The sequence below is a fragment of the Capricornis sumatraensis genome, chromosome 21, assembly GCF_032405125.1.
Source record: "Capricornis sumatraensis isolate serow.1 chromosome 21, serow.2, whole genome shotgun sequence".
In the NCBI taxonomy this organism is placed as follows: domain Eukaryota; kingdom Metazoa; phylum Chordata; class Mammalia; order Artiodactyla; family Bovidae; genus Capricornis; species Capricornis sumatraensis.
The window spans coordinates 2,968,449-2,982,252 of NC_091089.1; the positions used below are offsets into that span (position 1 = coordinate 2,968,449).

The 13,804-nt window shown below is 44.9% G+C and overlaps 1 protein-coding gene across 1 annotated transcript in view; it reads left to right on the top strand.

The window, feature by feature from the left end:
- Window positions 1-11,545, top strand: part of PARD6G (par-6 family cell polarity regulator gamma) — a 73,414-nt gene extending 61,869 nt beyond the window's left edge. Inside the window, exon 3 of the mRNA XM_068993985.1 lies at window positions 10,725-11,545. Coding sequence (XP_068850086.1) covers window positions 10,725-11,545 — 821 coding nt within the window. The remainder of the gene's footprint in view (window positions 1-10,724) is intronic.
- The last annotated feature ends 2,259 nt before the right edge of the window (window positions 11,546-13,804 follow it).

The window sequence follows — 13,804 nt, forward strand, 5'->3', positions numbered from 1 at the left end:
CGATCAGTGTGTGGCCCTCAGGTGCCCCTGGAGCCGTCCCACCATGCTTCCTCCCACAGGGGCTCAGCAAGCCCAGGGGCTGCACTCTTGGGGGAGATAGGGGCTAACAGGACAGCTTCCTTTGAGGAAAACGGGGGGTGGGGTGGTGGGGGCCATGACGAAGCATCTGGAAGTGGCATCTGAATCCCTGCAGCCCAGCAAATCAAATGAGCTGGGAGTGGAGAGAGCTGAGTGCCTGGCGTTGGGGTGGGGGGGGACCCTCCAGGGAGTTCTGATCACTGCAGAAACTGAGTTTATCAGCGGCACTGAGGGAAAACAGTCTAAGGAGACAGGTCTTGAGGCTTCAGGACAAAGCTTGTGAGGAAAGAAAACTGCAGGAGTTTCAGATTCCTTTGCAATATGTGGCACATTTTGTTTTTCAGCTTATGTGGCAGACTTTATAAATGTTGACGTTTCCAGTGTCTCTAAGAATAGACTCGTTCTGACTTGTGTTTGATCCAGCAGCGCAGCTCTTCCGGGAGGTTTGCATGTCTGCTTAATCATGGGGAGGGGAGCTGCTTGGCCTTAGCTACCCTGGACAAGCTCAGACTGGAGGCAGTATTTGCATGCAGATGGGTGATGGCTAATCAAAGGCCCCGTGTGAGCTTCTTAACCCGTGCGGTACGCGTCCCTGAACGGTAGAGGGCCGTTCTCGGCCGCTCCCCCTCCCCTCCATGCCCCTCCGCCGTCTCATTTCTGCGTCTGGAATCCCTTTCACTTGTAGAATTCCACGCAGAAGCCAGCGGTCTGCTCGCACCACTTCCTGTGCTGTGGGCCTGGGTGCTCCTCCGGTGACCATGCAGCAGTCACGGGGGCTCTCCTGTGATCCCGACAGCGATCAGACTCATTCCTGAGCTCTTCCTTCTCTCCATGACGCTAACTCTGCTAGGAGCAAAGAAGACCGCCCCAGCTTGTGTCTGAAGAAACTGAGTCAGCAGCACAAGACGGAGGACAGCGGACCTGGCTTATTGGACGGCAGGCGGGGCACCTGGAGAGGCCTTCTCCTCCCTGCAGGCCTAGCCTAATTGGCAGGAAAAGCTGAGGACACCCCGCTGAGCACCAGGGCAGGGGCTTTCTGTCCGGCAGGCAGAATGCACCTTGGTTTCTACATTTGTCTGGAGCTTCTCAGCTTGAGCTGTTACAAGAACGGAGGGGAGTGGGTGGATCCTGTAGTGCGGCCTGTAGGCGTGAGGTGTCTGGGTGCTGAGATCCAGCATAGCCTGGCCAAGGCCACGCCACCTGCCTCCCACACTTTATTCGAGGGCTTTCCATTGTCTCACTGATCTGTGTCTGTTTTGTGCCAGTACCATATGGTTTTGATTAGTATAGCTTTATAATAGCCTGGACTCAGGGAGCATGTTACCTTCAGCTCTTTTCTTCTCAAGATTGTTTTGACTATTCAGGTTTTCTGTGTTTCCATACATATTTTTAAATTACTTGTTCTAGTTCTATTGGAAGTCTCATGCATATTTTGACAGGGATTGCATTACATCTGTAGATTGCCTTGAGCAGTATGGTTATTTTCACTGTATTATGATGACTCTTCCAATCAATAGTGTATGTTTCCTTCTATCTGTGTCATCATCTATTTGCCATGAAGTGATGGGACTGGATGGCATGATCTTTGTTTTCTGAATGTTGAGCTTTAAGCCAACTTTTTCACTCTCCTCTTTCACTTTCATCAAGAGGCTCTTTAGTTCTTCTTCACTTTCTGCCATAAGGGTGGTGTCATCTGCATATCTGAGGTTATTGATATTTCTCCCAGCAATCTCAATTCCAGCTTGCACTTCATCCATCCCAGCATTTCTCATGATGTATTCTGCATATAAATTAAATAAGCACAGTGCCAATATTCAGCCTTGACATACTCCTTTTCCTATTCGGAACCAGTCCATTGTTCCATGTCCAGTTCTAACTGTTGCTTCCTGACCTGCATACAGATTTCTCAAGAGGCAGGTCAGGTGGCCTGGTATTGCCATCTCTTTCAGAATTTTCCAGTTTATTGTGATCCACACAATCAAAGGCTTTGGCATAGTCAATATAGCATGTCCGACTCTTTATAGCAGAAATAGATGTGTTTCTGGAACTCTTTTGCTTTTTTGAGATCCAACAGATGTTGGCAATTCAATCTCTGGTTCCTCTGCTTTTTCTAAAACTAGCTTCAACATCTGGAAGTTCACGATTCACATATTGTTCAAGCCTGGCTTGGAGAATTTTGAGCATTACTTTGCTAGTGTCTGAGATGAGTGCAATTGTGCAGTAGTTTGAGCATTCTTTGGCATTGCCTTTCTTTGGGATTGGAATGAAAACTGACCTTTTCCAGTCCTGTGGCCATTGCTGAGTTTTCCAAATTTGCTGACATATTAAGTGCAGCACTTTCACAGCGTCATCTTTTAGGATTTGAAATAGCTCAACTGGAATTCCATCACCTCCACTAGCTTTGTTCATAGTGATGCTTCCTAAGGCCCACTTGACTTCACATTCCAGGATGTCTGGCTCTAGGTGAGTGATCACACCATCATGATTATCTGGGTCGTGAAGATCTTTTTTGTACAGTTCTGTGTATTCTTGCCACCTCTTCTTAATATCTTCTGCTTCTGTTATGACCAGACCATTTCTGTCCTTTATTGAGCCTATCTTTGCATGAAATGTTCCCTTGGTATCTCTAATTTTCTTGAAGAGATCTCTAGTCTTTCCCATTCTATTGTTTGCCTCTATGTCTTTGCACTGATCACTGAGGAAGGCTTTCTTATCTCTTCTTGCTATTCTTTGGAACTCTGCATTCAAATGGATATATCTTTCCTTTTCTCCTTTGCTTTTCACTTCTTTTCACAGCTATTTGTAAGGCCTCCTCAGACAGCCATTTTGCTTTTTTGCATTTCTTTTTCTTGGGGATGGTCTCGCTCCCTATATCCTGTACAATGTCATGAACCTCTGTCCATAGTTCATCAGGCACTCTATCAGATCTAGTCCCTTAAATCTATGTCTCACTTCCACTGAATAATCATTAGGGATTTGATTTAGGTCATACCTGAATGGTCTAGTGGTATTCCCTAGTTTCTTGAATTTCAGTCTGAATTTGGCAATAAGGAGTTCATGATCTGAGCCACAGTCAGCTCCCAGTCTTGTTTTTGCTGACAGTATAGAGCTTCTCCATCTGTGGCTACAAATAATATAATCAATCTGATTTCAGTGTTGACCATCTGGTGATGTCCATGTGTAGAGTCTTCTCTTGTGTTGTTGGAAGAGGGTGTTTGCTATGACCAGTATGTTCTCTTGGCAAAATTCTGTTAGCCTTTGACCAGCTTTGTTTTGTACTCCAAGGCCAAATTTGCCTGTTACTCCAGGTGTTTCTTGACTTCCTACTTTTGCATTCCAGTTCCCTATAATGAAAAGGACATCTTTTGGGGGTGTTAATTCTAGAAGGTCTTGTAGGTCTTCATAGAATCATTCAACTTCAGCTTACTGGTTGGGGCACGGACTTGGATTACTGTGATATTGAATGGTTTGCCTTGGAAACCAACAGCGATCGTTCTGTCATTTTTGAGATTGCATCCAAGTACTGCATTTCAGACTCTCTTGTTGACCATGATGGCTCCTCCATCTCTTCTAAGGGATTCTTGCCCACAGTAGTAGATATAATGGTCATCTGAGTTAAATTCACCCATTCCAGTCCATTTTAGTTCGCTGATTCCTAAAATGCTGACATTCACTCTTGCCATCTCCTATTTGACCACTTCCAATTTGCCTTGATTCATGGACCTAACATTCCTATGCAATATTGCTCTTTACAGCATTGGACCTTGCTTCCATCACCAGTCACATCCACAGCCTTGTCTAATGCAGTGAAACTATGAGCCATGCCATGTAGGGCCACCCAAGACAGACGGGTCATGATGGAGAGTTCTGACAAAATGTGGTCCACTGGAGAAAGGAATGGCAAACCGCTTCAGTATTCCTGCCTTCAGAACCCCATGAAGAGTATGAAAAGGCAAAAAGATAGGACATTGAAAGATGAACTCTCCAGGTCAGCAGGTGCCCAGTATGCTACTGGAGATCAGCAGAGAAATAACTCCAAAAGAATGAAGACATGGAGCCAAAGCAAAAACAACACCCAGTTGTGGATGTGACTGGTGATGGAAATAAGCTCCAACCTTTCTTATGTTTAGGTATGTTCCCTCCCTACCCACTGTGGAGAATTTTTATCATAAATAGATGTTGAATTCTGTCAAAAGCTTTTTCTGCATCTATTGAGATGATCCTGTGATTTTTATCCTTCAAATTTATGAAAATGCTATATCACATGGATTGATCTGTGAGTGTGAAACCATACCTGCTTCCCTGGGATGAATCCTGTGTAATCGTGGTGTACGATCTTTTTAATATATTGTTGGATTCAGTTTGCTAACATTTTGTTGAGAATATTTGTGTCTATGCTCATCAGAGATATTGGCCTAAAATTTTCTTTTTTGATAGCTTTTTCTTGATGAGTCTTGCTAAAAATTTTTCAATTTTATTTATCTTTTCAAAAGACCAGCTCCTAGTTTCATCTGTTCTATTTTTTAAGCATCTATTTTATTTATTTCTGCTGATCTTTACGATTTATTTCCTTCTACTAACTTTGGGTTTTGTTTGTTCTTTTTTCTAGTTCCCTTGTGTGAAAGGTTAGATTGTCTGAGATGTTTCTTGTTTCCTTAGGTAGGCTTGTATTACTGTAAACTTCTCTCTTACGTTTGCTGTGTCCCATAGATTTTGGATCAGTGTGTTTTTATTTTCATTTGTCTCCAAATATTTTTTTATTTCATCTTACTAAAGATGCATTGGTTCTTTAGTAGTATATTGTTTAGCCTCTACACGCTTTTGTCTTTTGCAGTTTTTTTTTGTTTGTTTGTTCTTGAGTTGGTTTCGTAGTCTCATAGCATAGTCGTAAGGAAATGGCAACCCACTCCAGTGTTCTTGCCTGGAGAATCCCAGGGACGGGGCAGCCTGGTGGGCTGCCGTCTATGGTGTCACACAGGGTTGGACACGACTGAAGCGACTTAGCAGCAGCAGCATAGTGGTTGGAAAAAATGCTTGACGTGATTTAAATGTTTTAAAATTTACCAAGACTTGGTTTATGGCCCAGCATGTGATCTATCCATGTGCACTTGAAAAGAATGCATATTCTGATGCTTTGGGGCAGAATTCTATAAGTCCATGTAATCTAATCTTATCCTAAGACCAGTTTCCTTAATGATTTTCTGTCTGATCTGTTTATGCTGTTGTTGCTTCGTTTCTCAGCTGTGTCTGACTCTTTGCAACTCCATAGACTGCAGCCTGCCAGGCTCCTCTGTCCATGGGACTTCCCAGGCAGGAATGCTGGAGTGGGTTGCCATTTCCTTCTCCAGGAGGTCTTCCCAACCCAGGAACTGAACCCACATTTCCTGCACTGGCAGGCGGATTCTTTGCCTCTGAGCCACCAGGAAAGCCCTCGTTGATGTTAGTGGGATTTTAAGCTCCTCACTATTACTGTGCTGCTGCCGGGCTCTCCCTTTATGTCCGTTAATATTTGCTCTCTGTATTTAGGTGCTACTGCTTTGAGTATGTATATATCTACGACTATTATATCTTTTTACTTGGGTGATACCTGACCATTACTGAACGTCGTTCTTTGTTACTTGTTACAGTCTACCTTAACATCTATTTTGTCTAGTATTCTTATCTTGGCTTTATTTCCATTTCCGTTTGCATGGAATAAATTTTGTCTATACCCTTTCAATCTGTGTTTTTAGATATGAAGTGAGTTTCCTGCAGCATGTACATGGCTCTTGTTTTTGTAGGCATTCAGCCATTCTGTATCTTTTGATTGGAGGATTTAGTCCATTTACATTGAAAGTAATTATTAACAGGCACATACTTGTTGTCATCCTACTTAATTTTGAGTTGTTTTGTAGCTCTTTGTTGACCCTTTCTTCTTTCGTTCCCTTGTCTTTTGATAGTATCTTTAGTGTTATGTTTGGAAAACTTTCTCTTTTGTTTGTATTATAGGTTTTCGGTTTGTGGTTACCATGAGGGATGATAAGTTGTTGATCTTGCAATTCCAAACACATTTAAACAACTGCAGTTTTACTCCCCTCCCCCCACAATTACCATTTGACATCACATTTTACATACTCTTTGTTTTTCTATCCCTTAACTACCTATTGCAGACACAGATGATGTACTAACTTTGTCTTTTAACTTTCCTACTACCATTGTATGTGGTAGGTTCACTATCTTTCCTCTATATGTGGTTTTACTGGTGAGCTTTTTTCCTTTTGTAGTTTTCATGTTTCTAGTTGTAGTCTTTCCTAGTTTGCTTAAAGAAGTCCTTTTAACATTTCTTGTAAGGCTGGTTTCATGGTGCTGAACTCTTTTAGCTTTGGCCTAGCTATAAAACTTTTGATCTCATCAGATCTGAATGAGAACCTTGCCAAGTAGAATATTCTTGGTTGTAGGTTTTTCCCTTTCATCACTTTAAATATATGGTGCCACTCCCTTCTGGCTTGCAGAGTTTCTGCTGAAAAGTCCCTTGTGTGTTGCCTTTGTTTTTGCCTTTAATATTCATGCTGCCATTAGTATTCTCTGCCATGAATATACTCTTTATCTTAGTTTCTGCCATTTTAATTACAAATTATCTTGGTGTGGTCCTCTTTGGATTGATCCTGTGTGGGCTTTCTACTTCCTGGACCTGGATGTCTGCTTCCTTTCCCAGGTTAGGGAAGTTTTCAGCTAGTATATCCTAAATGTATTTTCAGCCCCTTTTTCTATTTCTGGGACCCCTCTGATGCAAATGTTAGTACAGCTGATATTATCCTAGAGACTTCTTGAACTATCCTCATTTTATTTTTCTGTTCAGCTTGCACTACTCTGATTTCCACTACTCTGTCTACCAGCTCGCTGATCCAGACCTGTATCATTTAATCTGCTGTTGATTCCTTCTAGTGCATTTTCATTTTAGTTATTGTATGTCTCTGATCATTCTTTATATTTCCTTGCTCTTTGTTTAAAACTTCTAACTTTTCAATCTGCTCATCCATTCTTCTCCCAAGTTCTTTGATTATTTTGATGATCATTACCATAAGCTTACCATGAGTTTTACCATGGTAAAACCAGTTTACCATGCTCAGTTTACCATGAGCAAAATGAGTTTACCATTTACCAGGTAAACTGCTTATCTCTATTTCTCTTGGTTCTTCTGGGTTTTGTTTTTTTCTCATTTGGAATCTGTTCCTCTATTGCCTCATTTTGCCTAATTTGCTGTTTTTATTTCTGTGTATCTCATATGTTGGTTACATTCCTGATCTTAGAGAAGCAGCCTTTTTTAGGAGATATCATATGTTCCTCACAGCACACACCTCTCTGGTCACCAGAGCTATATACTGCATGAGGGCTTGTGAGCCCTTCCGTTACAGCAGGATGGCCCTATGGGCAGTCTGGTAGGTGCAGCTGGCCCCGTCTGCCGGTTTGCCAGGCTCTATTCTGGGTGGAGGCTGCTGGCCTCCGGGTGGCAGAGCCAGGTCACAGGGCAGCTGGCTGCAGAGCCCTGCCTGCCTGAGGTCTAGTGCTCACTGTTGGGTGGAGCCTGGCTCCAGGGTGGATGGCTGCAAAACCAGATTTCCTGGATCTAGTGTTGGCCTGTTGGTGGGTAGTTTCTCCAGTATCCCAAAGCTGATACTGGCCTGCTGGTGAGTGGGACTTTCTCCTTGGGCAGCTGGCTGAGGATTCTAAGGTATCTCAGAGCTGCTGTTGGCTTTAAGGTGGGTGATTCTGGGGACCGGGGGTCCATGGGTTAGTTCTGGCTCACTGGTGGTTGAAGCCAGGTCCTGAGGCCTCTCACTGAAAGGCCATTGGGGTTTCATAGCAGGTTTCATCCCACTGTTGGCAGTGGAGGTGAGGGGGGGCGGGGGGGGCAGGCGGTTGACAGTTGGATCCTAAGATATCCTGAGACTGTGGCCAGCTTGCTGATGGCCTGAGAGCTGATAAGGCAAGCTGCAGTAATCCTATGGCCAGTGTCCACCCACTGGCAGGTGAAGCTGGGTCCTGGAGTCTCTGGTTGTGGCATTCCTGGGGCTGATGTCTGTCTGCTGGTGGCCAGGGCTCAGGGGGCTCTGAGGCTCATTGGTGAGCAAAGTTGGGTCCTGGAGTCTCTAACTGCAGTGTTCCTAGGGGAACACTGGATATAGCTCCAGTGTGTGGTGCCAGGGCCTTCTGGTGGAGAAGGTGTTTGCAGGAGTGGCTGTGGACTCAGGGGGTCTTTAGGCTACCTTCATGCTGGTATGTGGGGCTGTGTCCCTGCCCATCTCCCAGTGCTGGTGCCTTCAGACTGTTGGGCAGGGGATGGGCTGGGTCCTGAAGCTAATAAACTAGAGGGAGAAGTCAAAGATGGCACTTTCTAGTGCTAGAGTCCACGTGACAGAATGAGTTTCCTAAATGGCTGCCACCAGCATCTGTGTCCCTACGGAGATCTGCAGTCACCTTCTACCTACTCAGGAGACTCTCTGAGATCCACAGGTGGGTCTACCCCAGCCTCCTTTCATATTGCTGCTTCTGGGTTCTGGAGCATGTAAAATTACATTGTGTCTTAATTAAGCTTGATTATATTGTCACCTTGGGTCTCTTTGACTTCTTCTTACTTAGAGTTCATTGAGCATGGGCATTTACATTTGCACATTTCATCACATTTGGGAGTTTTTAGCCATTATTTCTTCAAATAGTCCCTCCACCCTTTTCTCTTCTCCTGCTGCTGCTGCTTGCTGCTGCTAAGTCGCATCAGTCATGTCCAACTCTGTGGGACCCCATAAATGGGAGCCCACCAGGCCCCTCCATCCCTGGGATTCTCCAGGCAAGAACACTGGAGGGTTGCCATTTCCTTCTCCAGTGCATGAAAGTGAAATCGCTCAGTTGTGTCCGACTCTTAGTGACTCCATCGACTATAGCCTACCAGGCTCCTCTGTCCATAGGATTCTCCAGGCAAAAGTACTGGAGTAGGTTACCACTGCCTTCTCCACTTCGCCTTCTGAGACTCTCACAAACTACATGTCAGTTTGCTTAATGGTGTCCAGGTGACTGCGTAGGCTCTGTTCACTTTTCTTTAATCTTTCGTTGTTTTTCCTCAGAAAGGATAATTTCTACTGTCCTGTCTTCAAGTTCACTAATTCCTTCTTCTGCCTGCTCAAATCTGCCTTGGAATCCCCCATTCACTACCTTCCATTATTGTAATTTCATCTCCAGAATTTCAGTTTAGTTTCCTTTTAGGTTTTCTGTCTCTCTACTGATATTTCCATTTTGTTCACACATTGTTTTCTTGACTTGCCCTATATCTTTTTGTTTTTAATCATGTCTTAGGCCATTGTTTTAAAGTCTTTGTCTAGTAAATCTGCCATCAGGTTGTTTCAGGGACCGTTTCTATTATGATTTTCCTTTGAGTGGGGGCACACTCTTGTTTCTTTGTAGGCTTTGTGATTCTCTGTTGTTTTTGAACAATGAGGATTCATAATGTGGTAGCTCTGGAAATTAGATTGTACCCCTTCTCCAGGATTTGCTACGGTTTTTTCTTTTTCTTTTTTTAATTGTTGCAGACTGTCTTTGTGCTGAGTATCAGCATTAAAGTGTGAACTTAAGGTCTTCTAAGATCCTTTCTGAGCCTTTCCTTGACCATGCACAGTCACTTTCTAACTCTCCCTATATAGAGAGCTGTTTTTAATGTCCTGGACTTTAAGCTTTGGCTCCCAAAACGGGAAAAGGTGAAAAATGAAGGGAGAGAAAGGGTGCCAGTCCTCTCACTCTCTGGGATGTTCCTTCAGGTGGAAGGGGAGGGGCTTGGAACAACACAGGGAGGTGCAGCAATAGTCACCCACCCATCTACACCTTTGTGACGAGAAGGATCAATCAGTAGTCAGAGCAGATACCTGATGTTTGGAGGACAGGTCCCACAAACTGCTCCAGGATCAGTGCACAGCTGCCTGCCAGGGTGCTGGGGTGGACTGGGTAGCTGCTACTGTGCTAAGAGTTCAAATTACCCAGAATTGACTGCCATTAGCATCCAGCTCTTCCCTTGGAAGTTGAGCCTTCAACAGACTCTCAAGTTCCAAATTAGTTACATCAGACAGACTCTGCCCCTGCAGTTGTTGTCCAGGTAGGGGGCCATTCCTGGTGTCCCTGCTCCACTGTCACTGCAGAATCCAGTCAGGCACATTTAAACCTTGCATCTATTGTTAATTGTCTTAACCTTTCAACCACTCTCTTGGTTGCCTGTAGAGCTGAATTTAGGGAGGTGACTGTGCTTGAACTTGGCATCCAACATTTGCCTGGTAAATATTGTTGGGCCAGTTTGGCTGATGGCAGGATTGCTGTGGGTTCATCAAAACCACTAGTGAAGCTATTGCAGTAGCCTGCATGTCATCCAAGAAGCTGACGTGTGACAAAATGAATTGATGATTCAGCTCCAAGGCATGTGTGGGAGCTTTGTGTTTTAGTTAGTTCTTTACACCATTTGATTTGCTCACCGTCTCAGACTTCCTGGGGTCACACATCAGAAAGGTGTTGGGAGGCAAGCTGCAGAAAGTCAGGACTTACTTGACGCTCTGAGTGTTCAGCGCAGCCTGACTTGTGCTTCCCTGCTGCCCCCGATCTGTGCTCTCACTGTCCTCTCTGTGCTTTTCCAGAAGAGGCTGAGCACTGCAGCTTCGGGGCAGGCTCGCTGTCCAGGCGGCGGCGCCCACTGGCCCTGCGGGAGGACGGACCCCGCCGGCGCACACACCTGCACATCGGCCTGCCGCACGACTTCCGCCCTGTGTCCTCCATCATCGACGTGGACATCGTCCCCGAGACGCACCGCCGCGTGAGGCTGTACCGGCATGGCTGCCAGAAGCCGCTGGGCTTCTACATTCGCGACGGCACGAGCGTGCGTGTGGCCCCGCAGGGGCTGGAGAAGGTGCCTGGCGTCTTCATCTCCCGCATGGTGCCTGGCGGCCTTGCAGAGAGCACCGGGCTGCTGGCCGTGGATGACGAGGTCCTGGAGGTGAACGGGATCGAGGTGGCCGGGAAGACACTGGACCAGGTCACGGACATGATGATCGCCAACAGCCACAACCTCATCGTGACGGTCAAGCCCGCCAACCAGAGGAACAATGTGGTGCGGGGCAGCCGAGCCTCGGGCAGCTCCGGCCGCTCCTCGGACAGCATAGCCAGCCGCCACAGCCTGCCCGCGGCCCACGTCCTGCAAAACTTGCCCCCGGACGAGATGGAGAGCGACGAGGAGGCCGACGTGGTCCTCGAGGGCGTGCTGGAGCCCCGGCTGGCACCCAGGCCACCTCCAGGCAGCCTCGCGCGCGTCAACGGCGCGGGCCTGGCACCCGGCCTCCATAGCCCTGGGCGGGAGGGCAGCGTCCAGAGGCTTCTCAGCTCCCTCCGCTCTGACCCCCGCCACAGCCTGGCCCTGCCCCCGGGAGGGGTGGAGGAGCACGGGCCGGCAGTCACCCTGTAGGGCCAGGCACCAGACAGCTCAGTTTACCAAGGAGAAAGAAATACTTCTAAACTTTTATTCCAATTTTAAAATAAGAAAAAATTGTATACTTCACTCCTCCTATTTGTTGTTTTTACTTATCCCTCCCTTTTCATCCGTAACCCTATTCTTTCTTTCAACTCATGAATAGAAAAAAGCTTTATAGAGTTTCTACGCAGAACATAAAATACACACACATGCACAGTATACTAGCCCAGGTGCAGGGTCCAGCACCTTTGTGAAGTGGTAGAAATGACCTAAGTGCAGAAAATATTTCATTTTTAAATTCTAAAAACATACTTTTGTAAAATGAAGTCTTTAAATTACTTTTGTATTGGGTTGGCCAAAAATCTCATTCAGGTTTTTCTGTAAGATGCTATGAGAAAGCCCAAAGAAACTTTTTGGCCAAACCAGTAAATAGTAGTCATGTTTTCACTGTGCTTCCTGCCGACTTGCACTCATCCTGCTGAGAGACTAGAAGGCTGTGAAGACAGAATGTGGCCAAAAGGCAGAGACTGGAATTCAAGAGCAAGTGCACCGAAACCTGTACTAAGCATGACTGCAGAGGACGAATTTCAGAATTTCACAGTTTGTAGTCCTGTCTTAAATAGCCAAGTGGGGGTTGAACTCCCACACCTCGCTGGGAAGAGAGAACCCATGTGAAATGGTCATGGTGGTCATGGCAACTGTGGGCAACTTTGTGAGACCTTTGAAGGTGAATTTAACTTTGGAAGAGAGTGGAAGGTGCAGCTCACCATCTGTGATCAAAAGCCATTATCTCCTCTGAGATAAACACCAGGCTGTTCCTGGGACTGTGACTCTGAGCGTGGTCATGACGTGTTTCCGTGAGGAATGGTGGCCAAGCCAGGCACACGTCACTCAGGCCTCTGAGAGGTCTCAGCCATTCGGATGTATGCGTTCTGCATCTTTGCTTTTAAATAACAAGTCACATGAAATGTAAAGATTTTTAACACAGAGTAAATTCATTATCACTTCCCTTTGATATTTGACCAATATTTACATATTTAGTAATCTTAAAGGTTTATTTGTGTTTCATCCAAATTTTATATGAAGTGTATTTTTTGGTTGAACCCAGTGTTGAGGAGAAAATGTTACACTTATCCTTTGAAAACTGAATTTTCACCCAAAAAATTTCCATGTAAATACAGGTAGATGTATTTTTTTTGTAGGTTGCCCTTTGGGAAACTATGCAGCTGCTTCTCCTGTGGTCTAGCACCCCCTGCTGGTCAGTGGCAGAACTGACTTTATGGATGTCAGTTTGGTAACAGATGTCAGTGTATCACAATGTTTTTATTTCTCCTGAATTCATTAAGTGAAAAGAAAATTATTTTTCTCTTGGAAACTATTTATTGGACATAAATAGCTTTTACTGAGTAGCTGTGGTCTCCTGCACCTTTGTTTTTGTTATTTGTATGCCAGGATCACTGTCTGTTTTGGTCGTAACATACAGGGAAGACCAAGGATGCTCCCCTTCTGAGGTCTAGGACCCCCAAGTTTATGGGCTCCAATGAACTGTATGAGCATTTTGGGGCCCCAGGAGTAGGAAGTATTTCTTTTACTATGACAAGTGTTATAGAACCAAAACTCTAAGGCAGTTTCTATCACTAAGTTATTGCTGGTCACTGAATATCTTCTCAAAAAACAAGGTGTGTTACCAAGAAGGAAAGTTATATTTCTCACCGTATCTTAAGTTGTTAAACAAATGTGAATAATTTTTTAAAGGAAAAAAAAGGCTTATGCTGAGATTTGTGTGCTATTGTTCATAATTTTAGGAGTTACAAATTGTCTTGAGCAGCTGCTTGAGTGTATTTTTCTACCCAAGTCTATATTTCTACAATTTTCTTCTTAAAAAAAAGAAAAAGACAAAAAAAAAAAACTATGTTGTATACACATGAAAGTTTTCTTGGTTTTTATATATCAAAGAATAAAAACTCCTTCTTTGCTTTTAATATTTTCCAGCTGGTTCTAAATATCGGAGACCATGTGTGTTAATGATCAGCAGAGATAAACTTACCCTCAGGATGAAACGCCTCTAATGTTTACCAAGTCTCTCGTGTGCCAGGTTTGTTTCCTTGATGCTCACACATTCTTCACAGGCAAGCAGCAGTAGCCCCATTTTACAGAGGGAAAAATGGGCTCAGACTGAAGTAGGCAGTAGGGCATTTCAAATGACAAACTCCACTCATATTTGACCGGAGGTGGTTGTGTCTTAGGTCCAGG